The sequence below is a fragment of the Tribolium madens genome, unplaced genomic scaffold, assembly GCF_015345945.1.
Source record: "Tribolium madens isolate multiple individuals breed KSU strain unplaced genomic scaffold, Tmad_KSU_1.1 Scaffold_19;HRSCAF=116;Tcas5.2_LG9, whole genome shotgun sequence".
NCBI classification, from domain to species: domain Eukaryota; kingdom Metazoa; phylum Arthropoda; class Insecta; order Coleoptera; family Tenebrionidae; genus Tribolium; species Tribolium madens.
The window spans coordinates 3,895,237-3,914,443 of NW_025400983.1; the positions used below are offsets into that span (position 1 = coordinate 3,895,237).

The 19,207-nt window shown below is 30.9% G+C and overlaps 1 protein-coding gene across 3 annotated transcripts in view; it reads left to right on the forward strand.

The window, feature by feature from the left end:
* The window catches only part of LOC123010063 (ABC transporter G family member 20), a 25,174-nt gene extending 5,973 nt beyond the window's left edge, over positions 1-19,201 (forward strand). Inside the window, exons 1-8 of one of the 3 annotated variants that reach the window (XM_044406727.1) lie at positions 5,842-6,001; positions 10,108-10,335; positions 10,386-10,902; positions 10,949-11,233; positions 14,231-14,765; positions 14,818-15,004; positions 15,056-15,144; positions 18,501-19,201. In XM_044406727.1, coding sequence (XP_044262662.1) covers positions 5,991-6,001; positions 10,108-10,335; positions 10,386-10,902; positions 10,949-11,233; positions 14,231-14,765; positions 14,818-15,004; positions 15,056-15,144; positions 18,501-18,979 — 2,331 coding nt within the window. In that variant the 5' untranslated portion in view covers positions 5,842-5,990 and the 3' untranslated portion in view covers positions 18,980-19,201. Of the gene's footprint in view, positions 1-5,841; positions 6,002-10,107; positions 10,336-10,385; positions 10,903-10,948; positions 11,234-14,230; positions 14,766-14,817; positions 15,005-15,055; positions 15,145-18,500 lie in introns of those variants that run through there. The other 2 variants (XM_044406716.1, XM_044406705.1) reach the window with 2 other exon arrangements.
* Positions 19,202-19,207: the final 6 nt, after the last annotated feature.

The following is a 19,207-nucleotide window of genomic DNA, read 5'->3' on the forward strand; positions in this document are numbered from 1 at the left end:
TATGTATGGAATATCTTCAAAATCTTTAGATTTTTTGTTTCTAAGAATTCAACATCGATGAACAATTTTTCAAGATTTATTTACGATTAATAAATATTTTCAATAGTAAAAAGATCTTAGGATTACTTTCCCAGGTTTTTGATTGAATTTTATTTATTTTGAAGCTCATTAGCCATTTACAATATCACATTGTTACGATATTTCAAGTTTTTTTCAAGATATAAAGATTTTCAATCTTAAAATTGCAAGATTGCTTTTTCGGAACATTATTTAATATCTTGAGACTGTTTAAATCTATGGATTTTTTACTCAATTTTTTATATGGAATTTCCTCAAAATTTTCAAATTTTATTTAGGAGTATTATTTAAGCATTTATTATTTGTTAAGGATTTTTTTTAGGATCTAAGGCAGAGATTTTCCATGTTAAAAAGATCTCACAATTATTTCTCCAGATATCAATTCAGTTTCTTGAAATTTTCTAAATCAATGGAATTTTCTCGAACTTCTTTACCTCAAAATTTAGACCTTAGGGTTATTTCAATATTTTTTCGAGATATAGAGATAGATATCTTAAAATTGGTTAAAGATTGTCTTTCCGGAACATTATTTAATATCTTGCGATTGTTTAAATCTATGGATTTTTTTACTCAATTTTATGTTCTCAAAATTTTCAAATTTCATTTAGGAGTATTATTTAAAAATTTATTATTTATTAAAGATTTTTTTCAGGATATAAAGCAGAGATTTTCCAAGTTAAAAAATTCAATTTCTTGAAATTTTCTGAATTTATAGAATTTTCTCACTCTTTTACCTCAAAATCTAGACATTTTTTGTGTTTTCAAGAATTCAACACCCATTTTCAATTCTTTTTTTTTAAAGAATTAGAAATATTTTCAATGGAAACAAGATCGTAGGGTTATTTTTTCAAATCTGTACAATTTCCTCAAAATCTTTGAACTTCATGTATTTGAAGAATTCAACAGCAAGTTATAATATTTCATTTTTTCAAGATTTCCAAAATCAAGATTATTTCTCCAGAAATCTATCCATTGTCTTGAGATTCTTTAAATCCATACACTTCCTTCAAAAATCTTGAAATATTACGTATTTATTTTTGAAGATCTCGAAATCTTTGTTTGAAGTATGGGACTTTATTTTATTACCAAGAATCGGTTTGTGTGTCGGCTTTAGCCAAGCCCCAAACCGAGCTTTATTTCAAGTTCACGAACTTTGTCACGTGGTGCAAACAAATGCAACTTTATAAATAAACGACATGACGTCAACAAACTGTGACACTAGCCTACTTGTTTTTTCTAATCAACAAGGATTTTACTTCCAATTAAATTTGTTTCATTATAATTATTATACGAGGGGGGCCGTTTCTAATTTAAATTTTAAACAATCAAACCAAAATGATTTCCTCACAACGTTGTAATTATTTGTTTTTAATTGTGTTTATATGAAAAATTTATTAATTCCTTTTCGCAAACTTTCATTAAATAACTAAAAGCGAACATAAAATAATAATTTATTTAATTGCGATGACGTAATCAAAAGTGAATAAATTTGCATCAATTGAAATTATTAATTTAACATTGTCACTTGATAAATATCAAAAAAATATTGCTATTATTGTTGATGCACAGTCCAATAATTGACCAGAAGTCAAATTACCGACCTTGAAACTCCAAAATTTCCCCCGTCCTTCACTTAATTACAATTATCTTTAAATTAGTTGCAATTGAATGTGATTTTTTTGTTATAAAGAATTTTAAATAAATTCTAGAAGTGTAATTACTGGAGTCCAAAGTCCAGTTCACACTGCACTAGACGACTTTCAAGGTGGTTGAATGTAAACGAAGTTGAAGAACTTTTAATCTGCAATAAAGTGTCTTTTGCTGTTGGTCAAACATTTTGTATTTGTTTTGTCTTGAGTAAATTTAAACAATTAGGAAGGAAGGACCTGTTGACCTTCAGTGACGTCAAGGAATACCAATTTCATCCGAGTTAAAATATTTTTTTTTCGATTTTTCGACATTGGGTTAAAAGCGTTTCAAGTCTAATGGGACTAGTTATGTCATTTTGAAATGGTAATAAATCTTAAATCAACCTTCGAGTGAAATTATTGAGTTATCAAAGTGGGTCGACTTGGTCTAAATTGAGGTTTTCCACGGGAAAACGTGAACTTCTGGCGGGTTTTCCAGGCAAGTCGTTGAAAATAAACGAAAACAAAATTTCCAGTCGGTCCCCAGGTAAAGAACCGTCTTGACCTTCACCCAAACCGAAGAACGTGAACCAGTCGTGACGTCAATGCGCAAGACTTAAGTCTTGACAATTTCCAAAGATTATAAATAATAACGACGCAGAAAATGGGCGGATTAGAGTAAATAATGGTTTGTAATTGAGTCGATTTGGTCGTTTTACATAATAATGTACTTAAGTCGGGAGGCCAGTATTGTTTTCTATTATCACAAATTGCATGCAAATGATTTTTTAATTAACCTTTGATCTAATTTAACGAGGATCAAGGTTTGTCGATTTTGCGAAATTCGTGTTAGGGTCATCCGAAAAGTGACATTTACGACTGAACAAAGTAAAACTTGTTTTTCGATTTGTTATGCATTTTAGATTGCGAAAGCTAATTAATTTTTTACTAAGAGCTACGTAATAGTGAAGAAAAATCCATCTTTCAGTTCCTGTTACTGACCAAGGTTCGAATTTTAAGTTTTGACGTCATTTCCGAGTGACCTTTACCAAAAGTTGGAAAAATCGGTGATGATTAAAAATTACCTGAAATTAGGCACACCGCGAGGTAAATGGATTTTTCGGTGACTTGACCGAAAAGGAAGAATTAATAAACATTTTCACTTCAATGGGTACTATACTTAACCTTAAGGTAATTTCACTGCTTTGAAAGTTTAGTTTTGTAAACAATTATCATGTCTACGATGCGAACAAACGCGAGATATTGTTGTAAAAATTCACATTTGTTTTTGCTTGTTATTTCTATTTAAAGAGCCCACGGACTATTTTACGATTATTTGCTTTTGTCATTAGAACAATGTGAAGTTTTGAACAAACACGCACAAGAATTTAATTCCTGTCGTCATTCAGATAATAGATTGAATTTTTTATTACATCACAAACATTTTAATAAAATTAAAATTTTGATTTTTGAATGAAAAATTCTACTCAAAGATTTTTGCCTCTTTAGTTCTTGATTCTTCCGAGATTTTCAATTTCTCAGAACTGTTTTTTGATTATTTTTTTACCAAAGAGGTTGAAAAATACTACAATTTTGGTTTTTACCTTTTTCTTCATCTCATTTTTACTAAAGGGGCTTAAGAAAAAAAATACTGCAATTTTGCTTGGTTTTTACTTTTTTCTTCAAGATTGTATTTTTTTTTCAGATCCTGTATTTTACCTTTTTTCCACAATTTGTTGTTTTTTTAGGAATCTTAAGTTTTTAATTTCTTAAAATAAAATTTCCTCTAAATCTTGCTTTTTCACTTAAAAAGTTTAAAATTTTCTCTAAATTATAATCTCCATGTAGAAAAAAGGTTTCTCCTAAACTTTGTTCTTCTTTTAGCTATAAAGATAAAGATTCTTGCTCAAAATTTGATCTTCTTTTCAAGATTTTAGTACAAAAGTTCAAAAAATTAGTACAAAATGTGGACTTTAGTAAGGACTTTGCAATTTTGCTTTTATCTTAGTCATTTTATTAATAATCTTGAAGTAACGCTCTTTACAAGATTACATTTTATAAGATTTTTTGTTGCTTAATTTTTAAGGCTCTTTTGTCAAGCCTTTTAATAAGTTAAGATCTTCAGTTTATTTCAGTTCTTTAGTGCAATGGATAAAATTTATTATTTTTTATTTATTTGAAGATTTTATCATCGTTTGTTCACAATGTTGTAAGATAAATAATAAAAAGTCTCTTAAGAAACCGAGAAACCGAGATTTTGACATGATCAAGTTTTATATCTTCTTATAAATAAAGACTTTTATTCAGGACTTTGAGTACAAAAAAAAGATCGCCAAAATTTGCATAAATTAAATCTTAATTTTTATCCAAAAATTTTACAGTTTTGTCCTTATTAAAATTCAGTTTGTTTGAAGACTTAGGAGTATATCTCAAGATATTATTGCCCTTTTCAAGATTAAGTTTTTGAAGACTTTTTGTTGCTTTTTAAGAACCGTGAAATTTTCAACTCCTTTAATGACTTTTACTTTATTTCAGATATGACTAAGAAGAATTTTCTTTCAAGAGCTTTGACCTTTTCTATTTTAATAGGTTTTTACGAATCATGGCAACAAATTTTGTTTTTTTGAATCTTATTATCTTCAAATCTTATTTTTTACATAGAAAAAAAGTTTCATTTTCGTAAGATTTCAACGAATATTTTCCACAACAAATGCTAGTATGTATTTGTGTTTTTTTTTATTCTTTGATCCAAACAACGTTTTTTAGACGATTTTCTAAAAACGATTATAAAATTTTTAAATAATGATCAATTTTTTAATTTTTTATCTTCTTAGATAAAGATTTTAGGTTAAGATCTTGAGAAATGAAGTACAAAAATTAATGTAACATGTAAAAAAAATTTTTCAGATTTCATAGTAGTATCTAATCTTAAAATTAATATCTTGTTTTTTAAGATCGCTAGGCTTTTCTTAACAGTTCTAATAATTTCTTATTAATTATCTCAAGATGTTATAAGTCCTTTTTAAGATCATCAGTCTTTTCTGTTCTTCTTTTCTTTTTTTTTTCTTCTTCTGTCTGTTATCATTCATATAATTCCTTAAGTTATTTTTTTGTAAAATTTAGTTTTTTTTAATCCTTATCAAAATTAAAAAACTTACACACGAGTTTTTAACTGATTCTATTATTTTAGAGTATGCTGAACAGTGATCACGAATAATAACTTTTTCTTGTATCACGTATCAATTATTTTTAATGGAATTGTCATAACAAAAATACTTTCAGCTTGACCGTTTACCAAATAAAATAAAGTATGTTTTATTTATTTGTATTACGAGTATGATACAATAAGTGTATTTGCCATTCCTAAAAAATTCGTTAGTTAAAAAATGCCTAACAAATAGTGTTTAAATTCTGCTACTTATTATGTCACTTGACATAAAAAAGTTCTAAATTTCCAATGTAGTAATAAACTTGAGTACCTAATAAAAATTCCCAAAATGTGTTCTTTGTACTTGTTAAAAAATTGACGTATATTCTTCAAGTGATAATGATAATATCATCATAACAGCACAATGGCATCAGTTAGTGATGTAATTAGATGTATTGTAACCAACACATGCCTCATAAAGTTATAAATTACTTTACCTTTTAAGTGCAAAAAATGAATAATTGACGGTAATCGTTAGCACGTGAACATCATTGCTAATTTTAAATTTGTCACTACTTTTCGAAACTAATTAATTAACAAATAACTCAAATAGAATCGTCGAATTCAGAACTTTTATTTTTAAATTTATTCCTTAGATAACATTTAACAAGGCAAAATCTTCTCACACTTGGGTTATTTTATTAGTAATAGTGAAAGTGGCTGGTTTTTTTCAAATTGCCGTAGACTTGACTTCCTTTAATGGACTGCTTTGTCTGCAGTTTCACCTTTTCTCAGCAAAATAGTGAATTTCGTCGGAATTTTTCCGAAGATCTTTGATCGTTCAGGGCCGATTGTTGACGTCAATGTGCAGAAAAAGCCCATCCGAAGCAACGGGAACGCGTGACGCAACCACCCATTATCAGTGAAACCTCCCAAACACCCATTCCCCCCATGCATGTAGAGGGGCAAGAGTTGTTTATCGCAAGACTTCGATGGTCAGTCCGGCGACTAACCTCTCCCGCAATCGACGCGTGTGCTTCACCGGACTTTTCCGGGCATGAGTGAAAAACTGCAGTGTAATCAAATAATATACCAAGTGTTCGAAAAATGTGCTAGTGAAAGTTGCAAAGACAAAAATGTTGATAACGTAAGACATTGAATTTTAATTTCTGGCTCAAAACCGAAACCTTCACTGCTCTCTTGGTATTCCCGGCGAAATCTTCCATCCAATGAATTATTGATGAATCACTTAATTGCGCAAAGCCTTTTGTGATTGTCCCGGAGCAAGGCCACGACTGCGCCCCTCACTTTCTTATCAATTAGTCCGGAAATCACCACCCGTTACATAAACAGCGATTTTCTGTTACCAAACCGCTTTCTAATTAGGGCCCAAGCCGATTTTGCAACTCTCAAACATACACAATCATCAATTTTATGTCTCACTTGTGTGTAAACATCCAGTCATTTGTCTCGCACTTGCAGAATACAAAACATTGAGCAACAAAGGAGGAAAGTTTTCCAAACAAAAATAAATGTCAACTTGTCAAGGCCAGGAAGCTGTCCTAATTAACAATAAGGAAGCATTTTTGGGCGATTTTGAGTTGTGAGCCTTGGAAGGCAAAGTTTTTTGTTCTAATCGCCCCAAAACTGGTTTGTCTTCTTGCTCCCAACAGCGCCGAATTCCACCATGATGGTAGAAACTTCGAAACAATTCCGAATTTTCGTCCTCTAGATTAAAGTCAACTTGTTTTTGCGCAACCACCACCTTGTCTGGGAAAACATGTCAAGGAAGTGGAGTACAATGTCTGTTGTAACAAAAATCCACACTTTGCGATAGTTGAAACAGCGACTTGATGCTTTGTCGCGCTAATTACGATTCTAATTACATAATTAGAAAATGTGTTGTTGGCAACAGTGGATGTAATTCGACAATTATCATTCTTCCTAAACTCTTCAATTACTAACTTGGACATTTATTTGCATAATTATGGCTTATTATGTTGGCCACAAGCCATGAATTTGTCATGAGAGGCTTTTATTATTAATTGGACACTGTTTTAGAATAATTTATTTTAAGGTCGTTGGGAAAATGCAAAATTTTTTCAACGGCTATGTGGGTGACCAATAAAGTAGGCCATGCAATTTTATAATAAAATTAAACACAATTGTTGCTTATCTGTGGTCTCAAACAATTAAATGTAAGCAGTTTTTAATTTGTTAGACACATTTTATTACTTTTTGAAATATTAATTTTAATGGTTATTGAAGACACAAAAAGTTAATAAATGATACTGTTTGTGATACTTAGACACGTTTAGAGGCGATTTATGGTTAAATTTATGCGAAATTATTCTCGAACACCTTGTACTTTAACTTCAGGTAATTAAGCAGTAAACAGGAGCGGAGTGATAAGAAGAGGCCTCAAAATAACTCAATTAAAAACCAAATTTATTTGAAATGCTTGGAAATTTATTGAGATTTAAGGGTTTTTTGTATTTCATGGTTTATCCTAAATTTTTTACCAAAAATTGCAAATTTTCCCAATGTTTGGTCTTAAAATAGATATTTTAAATGTTCTTTTCAGAAATCTTTATTTTCTTAAGACTTGGCGTGCAAGAATACAAAATATGAAGCACTCGTCTTAAAATCCTTCCTTTTTATGTTGAAACCTTATTTTTTTAATAATTCGCTTCTGTTTTGAATTTTCAAGATTTTATTAAGTGAGAAGGTTGTCTCAAGATTTTTATTTTCGTTTAAAAACATCATTTCTTTTAATCTTTGTTTTCAAGTTTTTAATCATTTCAAAGATTACCTTAAATTATTACGATTTAAGTACTGCTTAGTATCTTTTGATTTATCCTAAATTTTTTACTAAAAAAATCAAATTTTTCTAATAACTCCGCTTACCTAATTTAATTTTTTTATCTTAAGATTTATAATATTAGTGCTTTAATACAAAACACATTGTTTTATTAAATATCTCTAGCGGTTTGGAAAGATTTTTAATTTTTTTCAACATCTCGCTTATGAATTTTTTCCAAATTTCTTTTCTTTCTCTCAGGATCTAAGATAATGCTTTTAAATTCAAAATATTGAGCATTTGTCTCTTTGCTTTTTATTTTAAAATTTTAATTTTATTATTTCTTCTGTTTTGAAGTCTCAAGATTTTATTAGTTCTTTGTATTTGTTTGTATGTCAAAAGTTTGTCTCAAATTTTTTATTTTTGTTTTAAAATCTAAACATCATTTCTTTTTTTTTAGAATTTCTAATTTTATGTTAAAATCTTTGCCTTCAAGTTTTTAATTATTTCAAGGATTATCCTTGCAGATGATGTCCCAATTTTTAATTTTATTTAACAGATTTTTTTGATAATTGATAATTTAACCCAAGTTTTTACCAAAAGAGTCCAATTTTTCCAATGTTGGTTTCTAAAATATTGACAATCTAAATGTTTGTCTCTTTAGAACCTTTTCAAAAAAATTTATTTTCTTAAGACGTCTATTTTGTTTGATTGTGTACTAAAACAATGATTTCTGTTATATTAAACATCTTAAGAGATTTGGAAAGAACTTTAATTTTTTTCAAGACCTCGCATATCAGTTTTTCAAAATAGGTTTTCTTTCTCTCAAGATTTAACATAATTGCCTTTGAATATAAAATATTAAGCACTTTCTCAAAGAAAAATCTTATTTTTTTTAATCCTTGTGTTTTGGTTACCTCAAGTTTTTTATTCTAAAAGAAGAAGAAAGGATCTTCAATTTTACTATAAAATTTTTGTTTTCAAGTTTTTAGCTATTCCAAACATTACCCTTGCTGATGATTTCTTAATTTTTTATTTTATTTAACATAATTTTTTGTAGTTTAATTTTTTAAGTCAAAATACTTGAGTAAAATCAAATCACGATTTTCAACTTTTGTAGTTGGTAATTAATTAATTGTTCAGTCTTAAGCAGAAACATCATGTATAGTTTTTTCACCACAAAATTAGACTTTTTGAAAGAATTACAAGTACTAAAAATAAACTAAAAAAAAACTTAATTTTTATTTCTTCGACAAAAAACATAAAATTATATAGTCACAAGATGACCAATGCAAATTTTTGGGATAAATAAAAATAAAAAATCAAATAAATCAACTTTTTAGCATAGTGACAACTGTGTTTAATTTTTTTGGGGATAATCAAAATAAAAGAGTTTTCACTTGATCTCATTATTCTCGTTAATTAGTAAGGTTGCAAAAAATAAATCCTTAGGTTGCAGCCAGAGGAAATCAAAAAAACAATAGTATTAAACAGTGGACAGTGAACACCAAAAATTTGGGGTTCGAATCGTGCTTCGGCCACTTTTTTTCTTTAATTTTCAAATCGAAATAGATAATAAAAATCCATTTATTAAAAATATCGGTTTTTCCTTGGCCCAATTTTAGCAAAACAAAAATTCAGACGGAATTTTGCAAGACACCAACTCAAAAATTTGGATTTCGATGCCTGTCTAGACAATATTTTTTCATCAATTTTTAAATGTAAATGAAATAGATAATAATCAGTAAACAAGAACAACAAAAACTTGTTTACCAAAATACCGGATTTTAGCTCATTTCACGAACAAAAAACTCACATTAAAATTTGCAAGGCAAAGTTTTTGACAAGAAATGCGTTTTTCGTTCAAATTCAAGTGCTTCCACCTCTCCACCCGTTGAAATTTCGTTTTATTCATAATCATAATCAATTCTAACAAAATAATAGCTAAAATAAACAAACCGCTCCCAGACTTTCAAAAATTTGGGGTTCGATGATTGCTCCAGACAATTTTTTTAATTAATTTTTACATGTAAATAAATAGTAAACAAAAACAACAAAAACTTGTTTACTAAAATACCGGATTTTATCTCAGTTTTCACGAAAGAAAAAAATTACATTAAAATTTGCAAGGTAAAGTTTCTGTCATTAGTTGAAATTTTTATGAATTTTCCCCAGGAGAAACGCGTTTTTTGTTCAAATTCAAGTGCTTCCACCTCTTCACCCGTTGAAATTTCGTTTTATTCATAATCATAATCAATTCTACCAAAATAATAGCTAAAATAAACAAACCGCTGCCAGACTTTCTACCGTTGCCAAACAAAGCCGTCCAAGGCCAAATTCCGTATGCTCGAGGAATAAACTCGCACTTGGCGTAACTCCTTACCCAACACTCGCACACTCATGAATACCAACTCACCACTTTTCCTTTCGTTGACTCCTCACTTGGCTTCCAGTGAAGGTTCAGCGATGGGCGAGCGCGTCGAGCCCGTGGTTCCAGGCCCGGACTTGGTCGGCGTCAACGTGGAGCGCCCCCCTGCGCCCCTGGTGCACCAGCAGTCCACCGTGTGGAGCAAACGCCAGCAGGCCGTCTGCGTCCGACACGCCTTCAAGCACTACGGCTCCAAGAAGAACCCCAACCACGTCCTCAGCGACCTCAACATGACCGTGGGCAAAGGCACAATGTGAGTCACTGCCACGCTAGCGTGGGCCTTTCTAACCCTCTCGCCCCCAGATACGGGCTGTTGGGGGCCTCCGGATGCGGCAAAACCACCCTCTTGTCGTGCATCGTGGGCCGGAGGAGGCTCAACACGGGGGAGATCTGGGTCTTGGGGGGGAAACCGGGGACGAAGGGGTCGGGGGTGCCGGGGAAAAGGGTCGGGTATATGCCCCAGGAGATCGCCCTCTATGGGGAGTTCTCCATCAAGGAAACGATGATGTACTTCGGGTGGATTTTCGGGATGGAGTCGGCGGAAATCAACGAGAGATTGCAGTTCTTGTTGAATTTCCTCGACCTCCCGAGTCAAAATAGACTGGTGAAGAACCTAAGTGGGGGGCAACAGCGACGGGTCTCCTTCGCAGTCGCCCTAATGCACGACCCCGAGCTCTTGATCCTCGATGAGCCCACTGTGGGGGTTGATCCGCTGCTACGACAGAGCATTTGGAACCATTTGGTTCAAATCACGAAGGATGGCAACAAAACGGTTATCATCACGACGCATTATATCGAAGAGGCGCGGCAAGCTCATACTGTAGGTTCCATTTTTGGTTCTAGCGAATTCTAAAAACCGTTTTTAGATCGGGTTGATGCGAAGCGGGAAATTGCTAGCGGAGGAGTCACCTCATGTCTTGCTCTCTATGTATGGTTGTCAGTCGTTAGAAGAAGTTTTCCTGAAATTGTCGAGGAAACAAGGACAAGCAGGACAAAACGATATCAACATTAGCAATAATATTAGTCTAGCGACTCTCAATTGGGGCAAGAAAGACTCCATTTCGGTGACGGAGGAGAGCGGAGTCGTCGGATTGAACTTCCACCAAAGCAAAGAGATTCTTATAGCGGATAGCACCAACGGACACATCGATGTAAGTCACTCAAAAATTATTTCTTTATTTTTTTTTTACAAAAAAACAAGATTTCTGGGCTAAAATCGGTCAAATCGTTTCAGTTTCATCACTCTGTATCAAATTCACTATTTTTTAGACCACAGTTAGCGTTTTTGACGAAATTGGCCATCTGACATGAATCATTGTAACAGTTTTTTCAGCTTCGCATATTAATTGAATCGCCCTGTATATAAGTATCAAATTTAAAATCACTTAAACAATGATTTAAATATTTCTATATTCAAACAAGATTTTAACGTATTTATTTTAATTTAATCACTCTGCATCAAATTCTTTTCTAATTTTTAGGCCACATCAATTTTTTTCGGTTTCACTGAACGGTTACATATTGAAGTATCACTCAAGCAAAGATTTAAAATTTTTAAATTTAAAAAAAGAATATTGAAAAAAACCGACAAGAAAAAATTGTTGAAACTAGCGTTTAACTGAAGGTTTTGTTTTTTTTTTTAATATCAAACCAGACGGATTTTTATATTTGTATGAAATTCAGTTATTTGACAAATAATTGTTTATAATATTATAACAAATGGACAGAAGGAAAAAATGGCAATTACAAACATCAAACAATTTTTAATTATTATTTTTGGAAACCATTCATTTAAGTTCTAGGATTTTGGTTGGATTTTTTTATTTGAAAATAGTTTTTTAATCAAAATTTTCAGTTTAGTTTAAAACTTTAAGGTAAGAAAGCGTTTTTTGGTCCGCAAATTGGTTTTTAAAATAACAATTTTTTTGTATATCAAAGAACGACGGTCACCCTATTTTGCAAATTTCCTAAACCGATGCTGAAACTGTTTAGTATTTTTTTATTGTTAAATTACTCAAAGCAACTAATTTTCTTTTTCTCAATAATTTTCTTTACAATATAATCTTTAATTGAAAATATTTATATTATTATTATAAATTACCAACATTAGTCAGCTGCAAAATTATGCAATAATCTTATTAAATCTGAAAATATTTTGTTTTGGCAAAAATGCACGAACAGGTCAATTTTCTTTTTAAAAAATACACAATTTTCAACTTTATTTAAAATTTTACACTTTTTGGTTTTTGATAATGTCATCCACATTTAAATCTAAACCCCTAATTTTTTAGCCATTCCAATAGATCTATTATTTGTCGAAATGACAACATCAAAATATAATATTACCTAAAGTTTTCGAAAAAAAACACCAAAAAAGTGTACAAACAACAAATAACAATTTTATTCTTCGAATTAGACTCAACAAGCCTTAAAATTGCTTTAAATCTTTAAAAATAATCTGACTTAGAATAAAACATAAGCATATAATTTTACATCAAGTTGAGAATTTTGTATTTTTTAAAAAGAAAATTGTTCTGTTTGAGCATTTTTGTAAAAACGAAATATTTTCCGTTTTAATAAATAAGATTATTCCATTCTGAAAAATTTAGAAGTTGTCATGTAAGTACTTAAAATTTTGTATTTTATACAATTTTTTTTTATTTTTAGAAAATATAGATTTTGTGCTATTTTTCACAAAATTACTTTTTTTTAAATCTCAAAAACAAAGATTTAAAGTTTTTAATATCGCAAACTTTATTTCAAAAACTTTTGAAATTATGCAAACTGATATTTGCAATATCTTTTTTAATGAATTTTAGTGGTTTTAGTTGTCATATAATAGGATTTTTGTATGATTTTAATTGCAAATTATTAAAAGAATAAAGTAGAAAAAATACTGTATTATATACACTCGTTTAATAAGCACTTGCTATACCTTAAAGCACTCTTCGCTATGCTCGTCATGTAATACATTTTATTATTTTTTATTTTGCTTTGTTAGTTTATAAAAATGTCTGTTTGAACAAAATTTGATTTCACGTGGGTAAATTTTTTCTCTATGTTGTTTAGGTTGCTACTTACTACGTAAGAAATAAATAATAAAATCATAGAATTATAAATATAATAATATAACAGGTAACAATTTGCAAAGTTTTCGATGTTGATAGCTAGATATTCAAGGTTTACTAGCAGAAATTGCGTGGTAATGCCAATATGACAAAAAAGTTACCAAAAACTGTATTTTAATAGCTTTCATTAAAACACTGTTTGTGGTATTTTAACAGTCATTAAAGATGCAAAGTAGAAAAAATGTTTAATGCAACAACTTTTTTATATTTAAATTGCTCTCAACACAAATTATGACTTTCTGAATTTAAGCTTCTGGTTGAATAAATTTCTTACTCGACCATGTTTTTGTTTAAAGGGCCAATTCAAGTGGATCACTGTGTATATTTTAAAACAATGTACAGAGTGAATATAAAATATGGAACCAAGCCTATAAAAAAAAATAATTAATATAAATTAAAGTAATATAAAAAATGTGATCGTATTTTGGGAACGAAATTTTGTTTTGTTTTTGAGTTCTGCGATTTTTTTTATCAAAATTGCAATTTATACAAAAAAAAATAGTTGTAATCCTGAAATCCTTTTATAGTGGGTTAAGGTTTAAAAAAATATTTTTTTGTAAAACTAAAAAACAAAACAAAAATTCAAAAATTTTATTCTTGATAAAACATTTTTTATAGTACTTTTAATCATTTATCAATTAGTTTTTCCAAAAAATAAATAGTTTAAGCAAAAAACCTTTGGTTTCATACTTTTTATTCATCTGGTATGTGTTTTAAAAAATGCTTTTATATAAAGTGACGTCTTATTCCATCATTTTTGACTAGTAATCTGGCACTTTATTCCTTCGGAAATAAAATCAATGAAATGAATGAACTGAATATTTCGTCAAATTATTCGACATTATTTGGAAAATTTGTTGTTATGTTATGTTATTTTTAATTTCATTTTAATTCTCGGGGATAAACATATCTCAATTTCCATTCAATTCCATTCAATCTTAAAAAACAGGGAGCTTTTTGATTTTCTTAGTGCTTAGAACCTTGTGGTGAAGTTAGTGGAAAAATTGCTTGAAATTTCAGCAGCTGGGCAAGCCGCCGTCGTCGTCGAAGAGCAGCATCGCGGACGCGTGCGACGACTGCAGCTGCTCCGACATGACCTCCTGGGGCAAAATCAAGGCCCTCCTCCAGAAGAATTTCCTCCGTATGTGGCGCAACGTCGGCGTGATGCTTTTCATCTTCGCACTGCCCGTGATGCAAGTGATATTGTTTTGTCTAGCCATAGGACGCGATCCGACCGGCCTGAAACTGGCCATCGTCAACCACGAAAAGAACTACACGAATCAGTCTTATCAGGAATGCTCTTTCGATTACGGCTGCAAATTCTCCTATTTGAGTTGTCGCTATTTGAACAATCTGCGAAATTCGACCATTGTCAAGGAGTATTATCCGGACCCGGAGGCGGCGGTGCACGCCGTCAAGCAGGGCCACGCCTGGGGGGCCCTCTACTTCACGGAGAACTTCACCGACGCGCTGGTGGCCAGAATGGCCTTGGGGAAGGACGCCGATCCGGAGACTCTGGACCAGAGTGAAGTCCGGGTGTGGCTGGACATGTCGAGTAATACGATTTACACCGGAAAATCCGGTTTCCTAATTCGGGTTTTTTCCAGACCAACAAATCGGGATTATTCTACAACGAGACTTGCAATTGTCCTATCAAGACTTCGCGAAAGACTTGCTAGGAGCGTGTGAGCAAAATCCGGATTTGGCCGAAATTCCGATTTCCTTCAAGGAGCCGATTTATGGGTCTAATAAACCGTCATTTACCGATTTTGTGGCTCCGGGTGTTATCCTAACGTAGGTTTTTTTAGTTTTTTTGGGGAATTTGGGTTTAAAAAATTGTTACAGGATTGTTTTCTTCCTCGCTGTCGCACTCACATCCTCTGCTCTGATCATCGAACGAATGGAAGGGCTTTTGGACCGGTCTTGGGTTGCCGGTAAGTCATTTTTGGCTTTTATTGTGAAATTTTTATTCATTTTACACAAATGTGGGAATTAAAACGTTTATTTGTTATTCTGGTGAAGTGTAAAAATTTATTTTGTTGGATGTGTGAAAAAGTTGCATTTTTTCATACAAGGTGAATAAAAAGTATGGAACCAAACGTTTTTTGCTTAAACTAGTTATTTTTTAGAAAAAATACTTGATAAAGTACTATAAAAATGTGTTGTTTTATTAAAAATAAAATTTTTCGAAATTTTCTTTTGTTTTCAGTTCTACAAAAAATTTAATTTTTTTAAGCCCACTAGAAAACTATTTTTCTCATGAAGGCTATGATCTAAGCATTACAACTATCTACTTTGTAATTTTTTTTTTAATTTTTTTACATAAATTGCAATTTTGACAAAAACTTGTTTTAAAGTACGACCACATTTTTTATATTAGTTCAGTTTATATTAATTATTTTCTGGTGGCAGATGATTAAAAAAACTGCTTAGTTTCATACTTTATATTCACCCAGTATATTTTACTACATTAATTATTATTGTTATATTGTTGGGCTTAGTATAATTAGGAAAAGAAAATACCTTTAATAATATCTGTTACGAAACAACATAATCAACATAATTGAAATATTTTGATAAGTCGCGGCGTCTCTCAAAACGCAATTAAAAACATCAAATAACTTGTTTATGTAGTAATGGAATTTAGTTATTCAACAACATTTAAAAAAAATTGAAAGGTTAGGATATTTTTTGTTTTTGTTTTATTTTATTTTTTCTTGATAAAAAAATAAAAGGTAAAAGCACATATTTCGTCAGTCAATTCACCTAAAGTCATTTCACTTGAATCATTGTGTACATTAAAAATAAAAATATTCTTTAATTTTTTTTTTGAAATTAGTAGCAGAACACCTCTTTTTGGCTGTACTCTGTAAACTAAAAAGTGTTTCATATAAAATCAAATGATAATTAATTTTTACGATTTTTTTTTAATTAACATCAGGTTGGGTTAATATGTCTCCATTCTGTATTTGGAGGAAGAAAATAAACATTTGCGGTATTTGTGTTTTTTTATAGCAGAAAAGTCGTAGTTTACTATTAATATTAATTCGTATTTTCTAAAAATAGAAGAAAAACTAGCTGATGTGGTCAAATCCTATCGGATTTGATGAAGAGTTTCATTTTTATTTAGTAAAGTGTATTTTAGATTTTAAAAAATAATGTTTGGGTCAGTTCGAGTAGTTTCAGGTCGGTTCAGGTCACTTTAGGCCACTTCGGGTTACTTCGGATTACTTTGGCTTGAAGTAAAAAGAAAGTGTTAAATGTACTCACTTTTGATTTTCAAAAGAAGAAAAATTCTTAGGAAATGTTTAAATTTAGTTGTAAAAATGCCAATCGAGACGTTTCAAAACATCGGGTTACAAAAGACAGTTGGGGAGACTAAGAAAGTGTCAGATGTACTGGATTAAAAAATTTCTAGAGTTGCAAAAAACATTTAAAAATCTCTTAAAGAAATGCTTAAATTTAAAAAAATGTCGTTCGAGACGTTTCAAAACATCGTGCTACAAAAGACAGTTGGGGAGACTAAAAGTGTCAGATGAATTGGTTTAAAAAATTTCTAGAGTTGCAAAAAACATTTAAAAATTTCTTAAAGCAATGCTTAAATTTAAAAAAAATGTCATTCGAGACGTTTCATTCCTATTTTCTAAAAATAGAAGAAAAATATATTGATTAAAAAATTGAACAAAGAAAATAAAATTTTCACTTTTAACTTCTTTTTTGTTCATTTAATAAAATAAATATTTTTCAAAAAAAATTAAAATGTTTAGGTCAAGTAATGAGTACCTTGTCATCTTTTTAAATTGTTTAATCACATAATATTTTAAAACGCACCTTTGCATTCGAACCAATGCTGTTTTAAGCAATCTACCAAATATACAGAGTGAATAGAGAATACTCGTATTTAATTTTTTAAGAAAAAAACCTATTATTTCTTTTTTTGTTTGTTTTAAAAATCTCTTTTGTAACATAGTTTTCAGTTATAATAAACATAAAGATATTCTTTTTTTTTTAATTGAAAGTTGTTCATAGCAGAATTGGCTCATTCTGTATTAAATTTCTCAAGTCCAGTCAAATGAAAATTAATTTTTACGAATTTTTTAATAAACATCAAGTTGAGTTAGGTAARATTTTAAATGTATCACTCTGAATATGAAAAACAAAAATAACGGCAATTTTATATTACTAATGTTTTCATAATATTTGCGTTAATTCTTTCTATATAATTAACATTTTTTTTTTAAGAATAACGACGTTTTCGTGTTTTTTTTATGTTATTTCATCTTCAAAATCTGCAATATTTTTTATTTAAAGTCAGTGTTTTATATGAATTTTTTTTTATAAACATCAAATTAGGTTATTAATATTTTAGATGTTTGATTCTGTATATTAACAAATACATAATATTTGAACTACATCACGTTGTATATTAAACAAAGTTTTTGTTGAAAGAAAGAACAAAATAAATTTTCACTTTGGACACTTTCTTGCATTTTGAAATAAAAATATTGTTTGAGTAAGTCAAGTAATAAGTATTTTTTGTCGCGTAATAATTTTTTTACCCAATTTTGTTAATCTTAGACGAATTACTCTGTATGCTAGACAATTTTTTGAAAGCAAAAACACAGTTTTGCGTTCGAACTAAAACTAATTTGTTAAAAAAAACTCCTGTTTTAAGCAATTTACCAAATAAACAGGGTGAATCAAACATATTTGCCAATAACTATTCATCAGAAAATTTCATAATATTTGTTTTAAATATTTTGTTTTTCAATTAACACCAAAAAAAATTAAAAAAAATAAAAGTGCAATTGCATTAATTTTTTGTTTATATCGTGCCACAACCATTGCCACTTCTGTCACTTTTCACAATGTTTTTTGGCTTAAAATTTATCAGTAGGGTTTAGATGTAACACAGATTCAGAAATTAAGTGTTTTTGACCTATTTCACCTCAAAAAACGCAGTTGCGACGTTGCCAGTGAGGCGGAGGCGATGGCTATGGCACGTGTGTTATTTAAAAAAAAATCAGTTTCTAATGCCCCGTTTTTGAATAAATACAAAATATTTGAATTGTTAGTTTTCAAAAAATAATTAATTTGTATTTTTTTAATGAGAGAAAAGTTGAATAAACTACAAAATATTTGCATTCCACTTCTCCGAATCCAACAATTGCAGTTACATAATTCCCCAGCCTTTTATTACCGCTTTCGCCACGCATTAATAGCAAAGTTTTTTTATAATTTGATACAAAAATGATAATTTCACAAGAATGAAAAGCGAATTTTTTCGTAGGTGTGACCCCCGGCGAGATCCTCTTCAGCCACGTGGTGACCCAATTCGTGGTGATGTGCGGGCAGACCGCCCTCGTGCTCATCTTCATGATCCTGGTGTTCGGCGTGCAATGCAAAGGCGACATCGGCTGGGTGATCGTCCTCACCATCCTGCAGGGCCTCTGCGGCATGTGTTTCGGTTTCGTCATTTCTGCAATCTGCGAATTGGAGCGCAACGCCATCCAGTTGGCGCTGGGCAGCTTCTACCCCACTTTACTCCTCAGCGGGGTGATCTGGCCCATCGAGGGCATGCCCACGGTGCTGCGCTACATCTCCACCTTCCTGCCCCTCACGCTGGCGACCACCAGCCTCCGGGCGATGCTCACAAGGGGGTGGTCCATCGCCGAGCCGGCGGTCTACTACGGCTTCCTGGCGACCATCATCTGGATCGCCGCTTTTCTTACGATAAGTATGCTGGTGCTTAGGTTCAAGAGAGGGTAGTGCCCGGATTTCGGCGTTTTTGGATACGTACTGTACAAAAGTCGCAAAATTGTTGTGGTTATAGTCATTTTTATTTATAAATAACTTGCCTTCATGTTTAACATAAGTGTTACACTTAGTTTAAGTTTTATARACAGTTTTTTGTATTATGACGATCACAGCTGATGGCTTTAACACTGAAGACGGCGCCCTTGGCAGTAGAGACTCTTAGAAGTTTTAATACAAAGT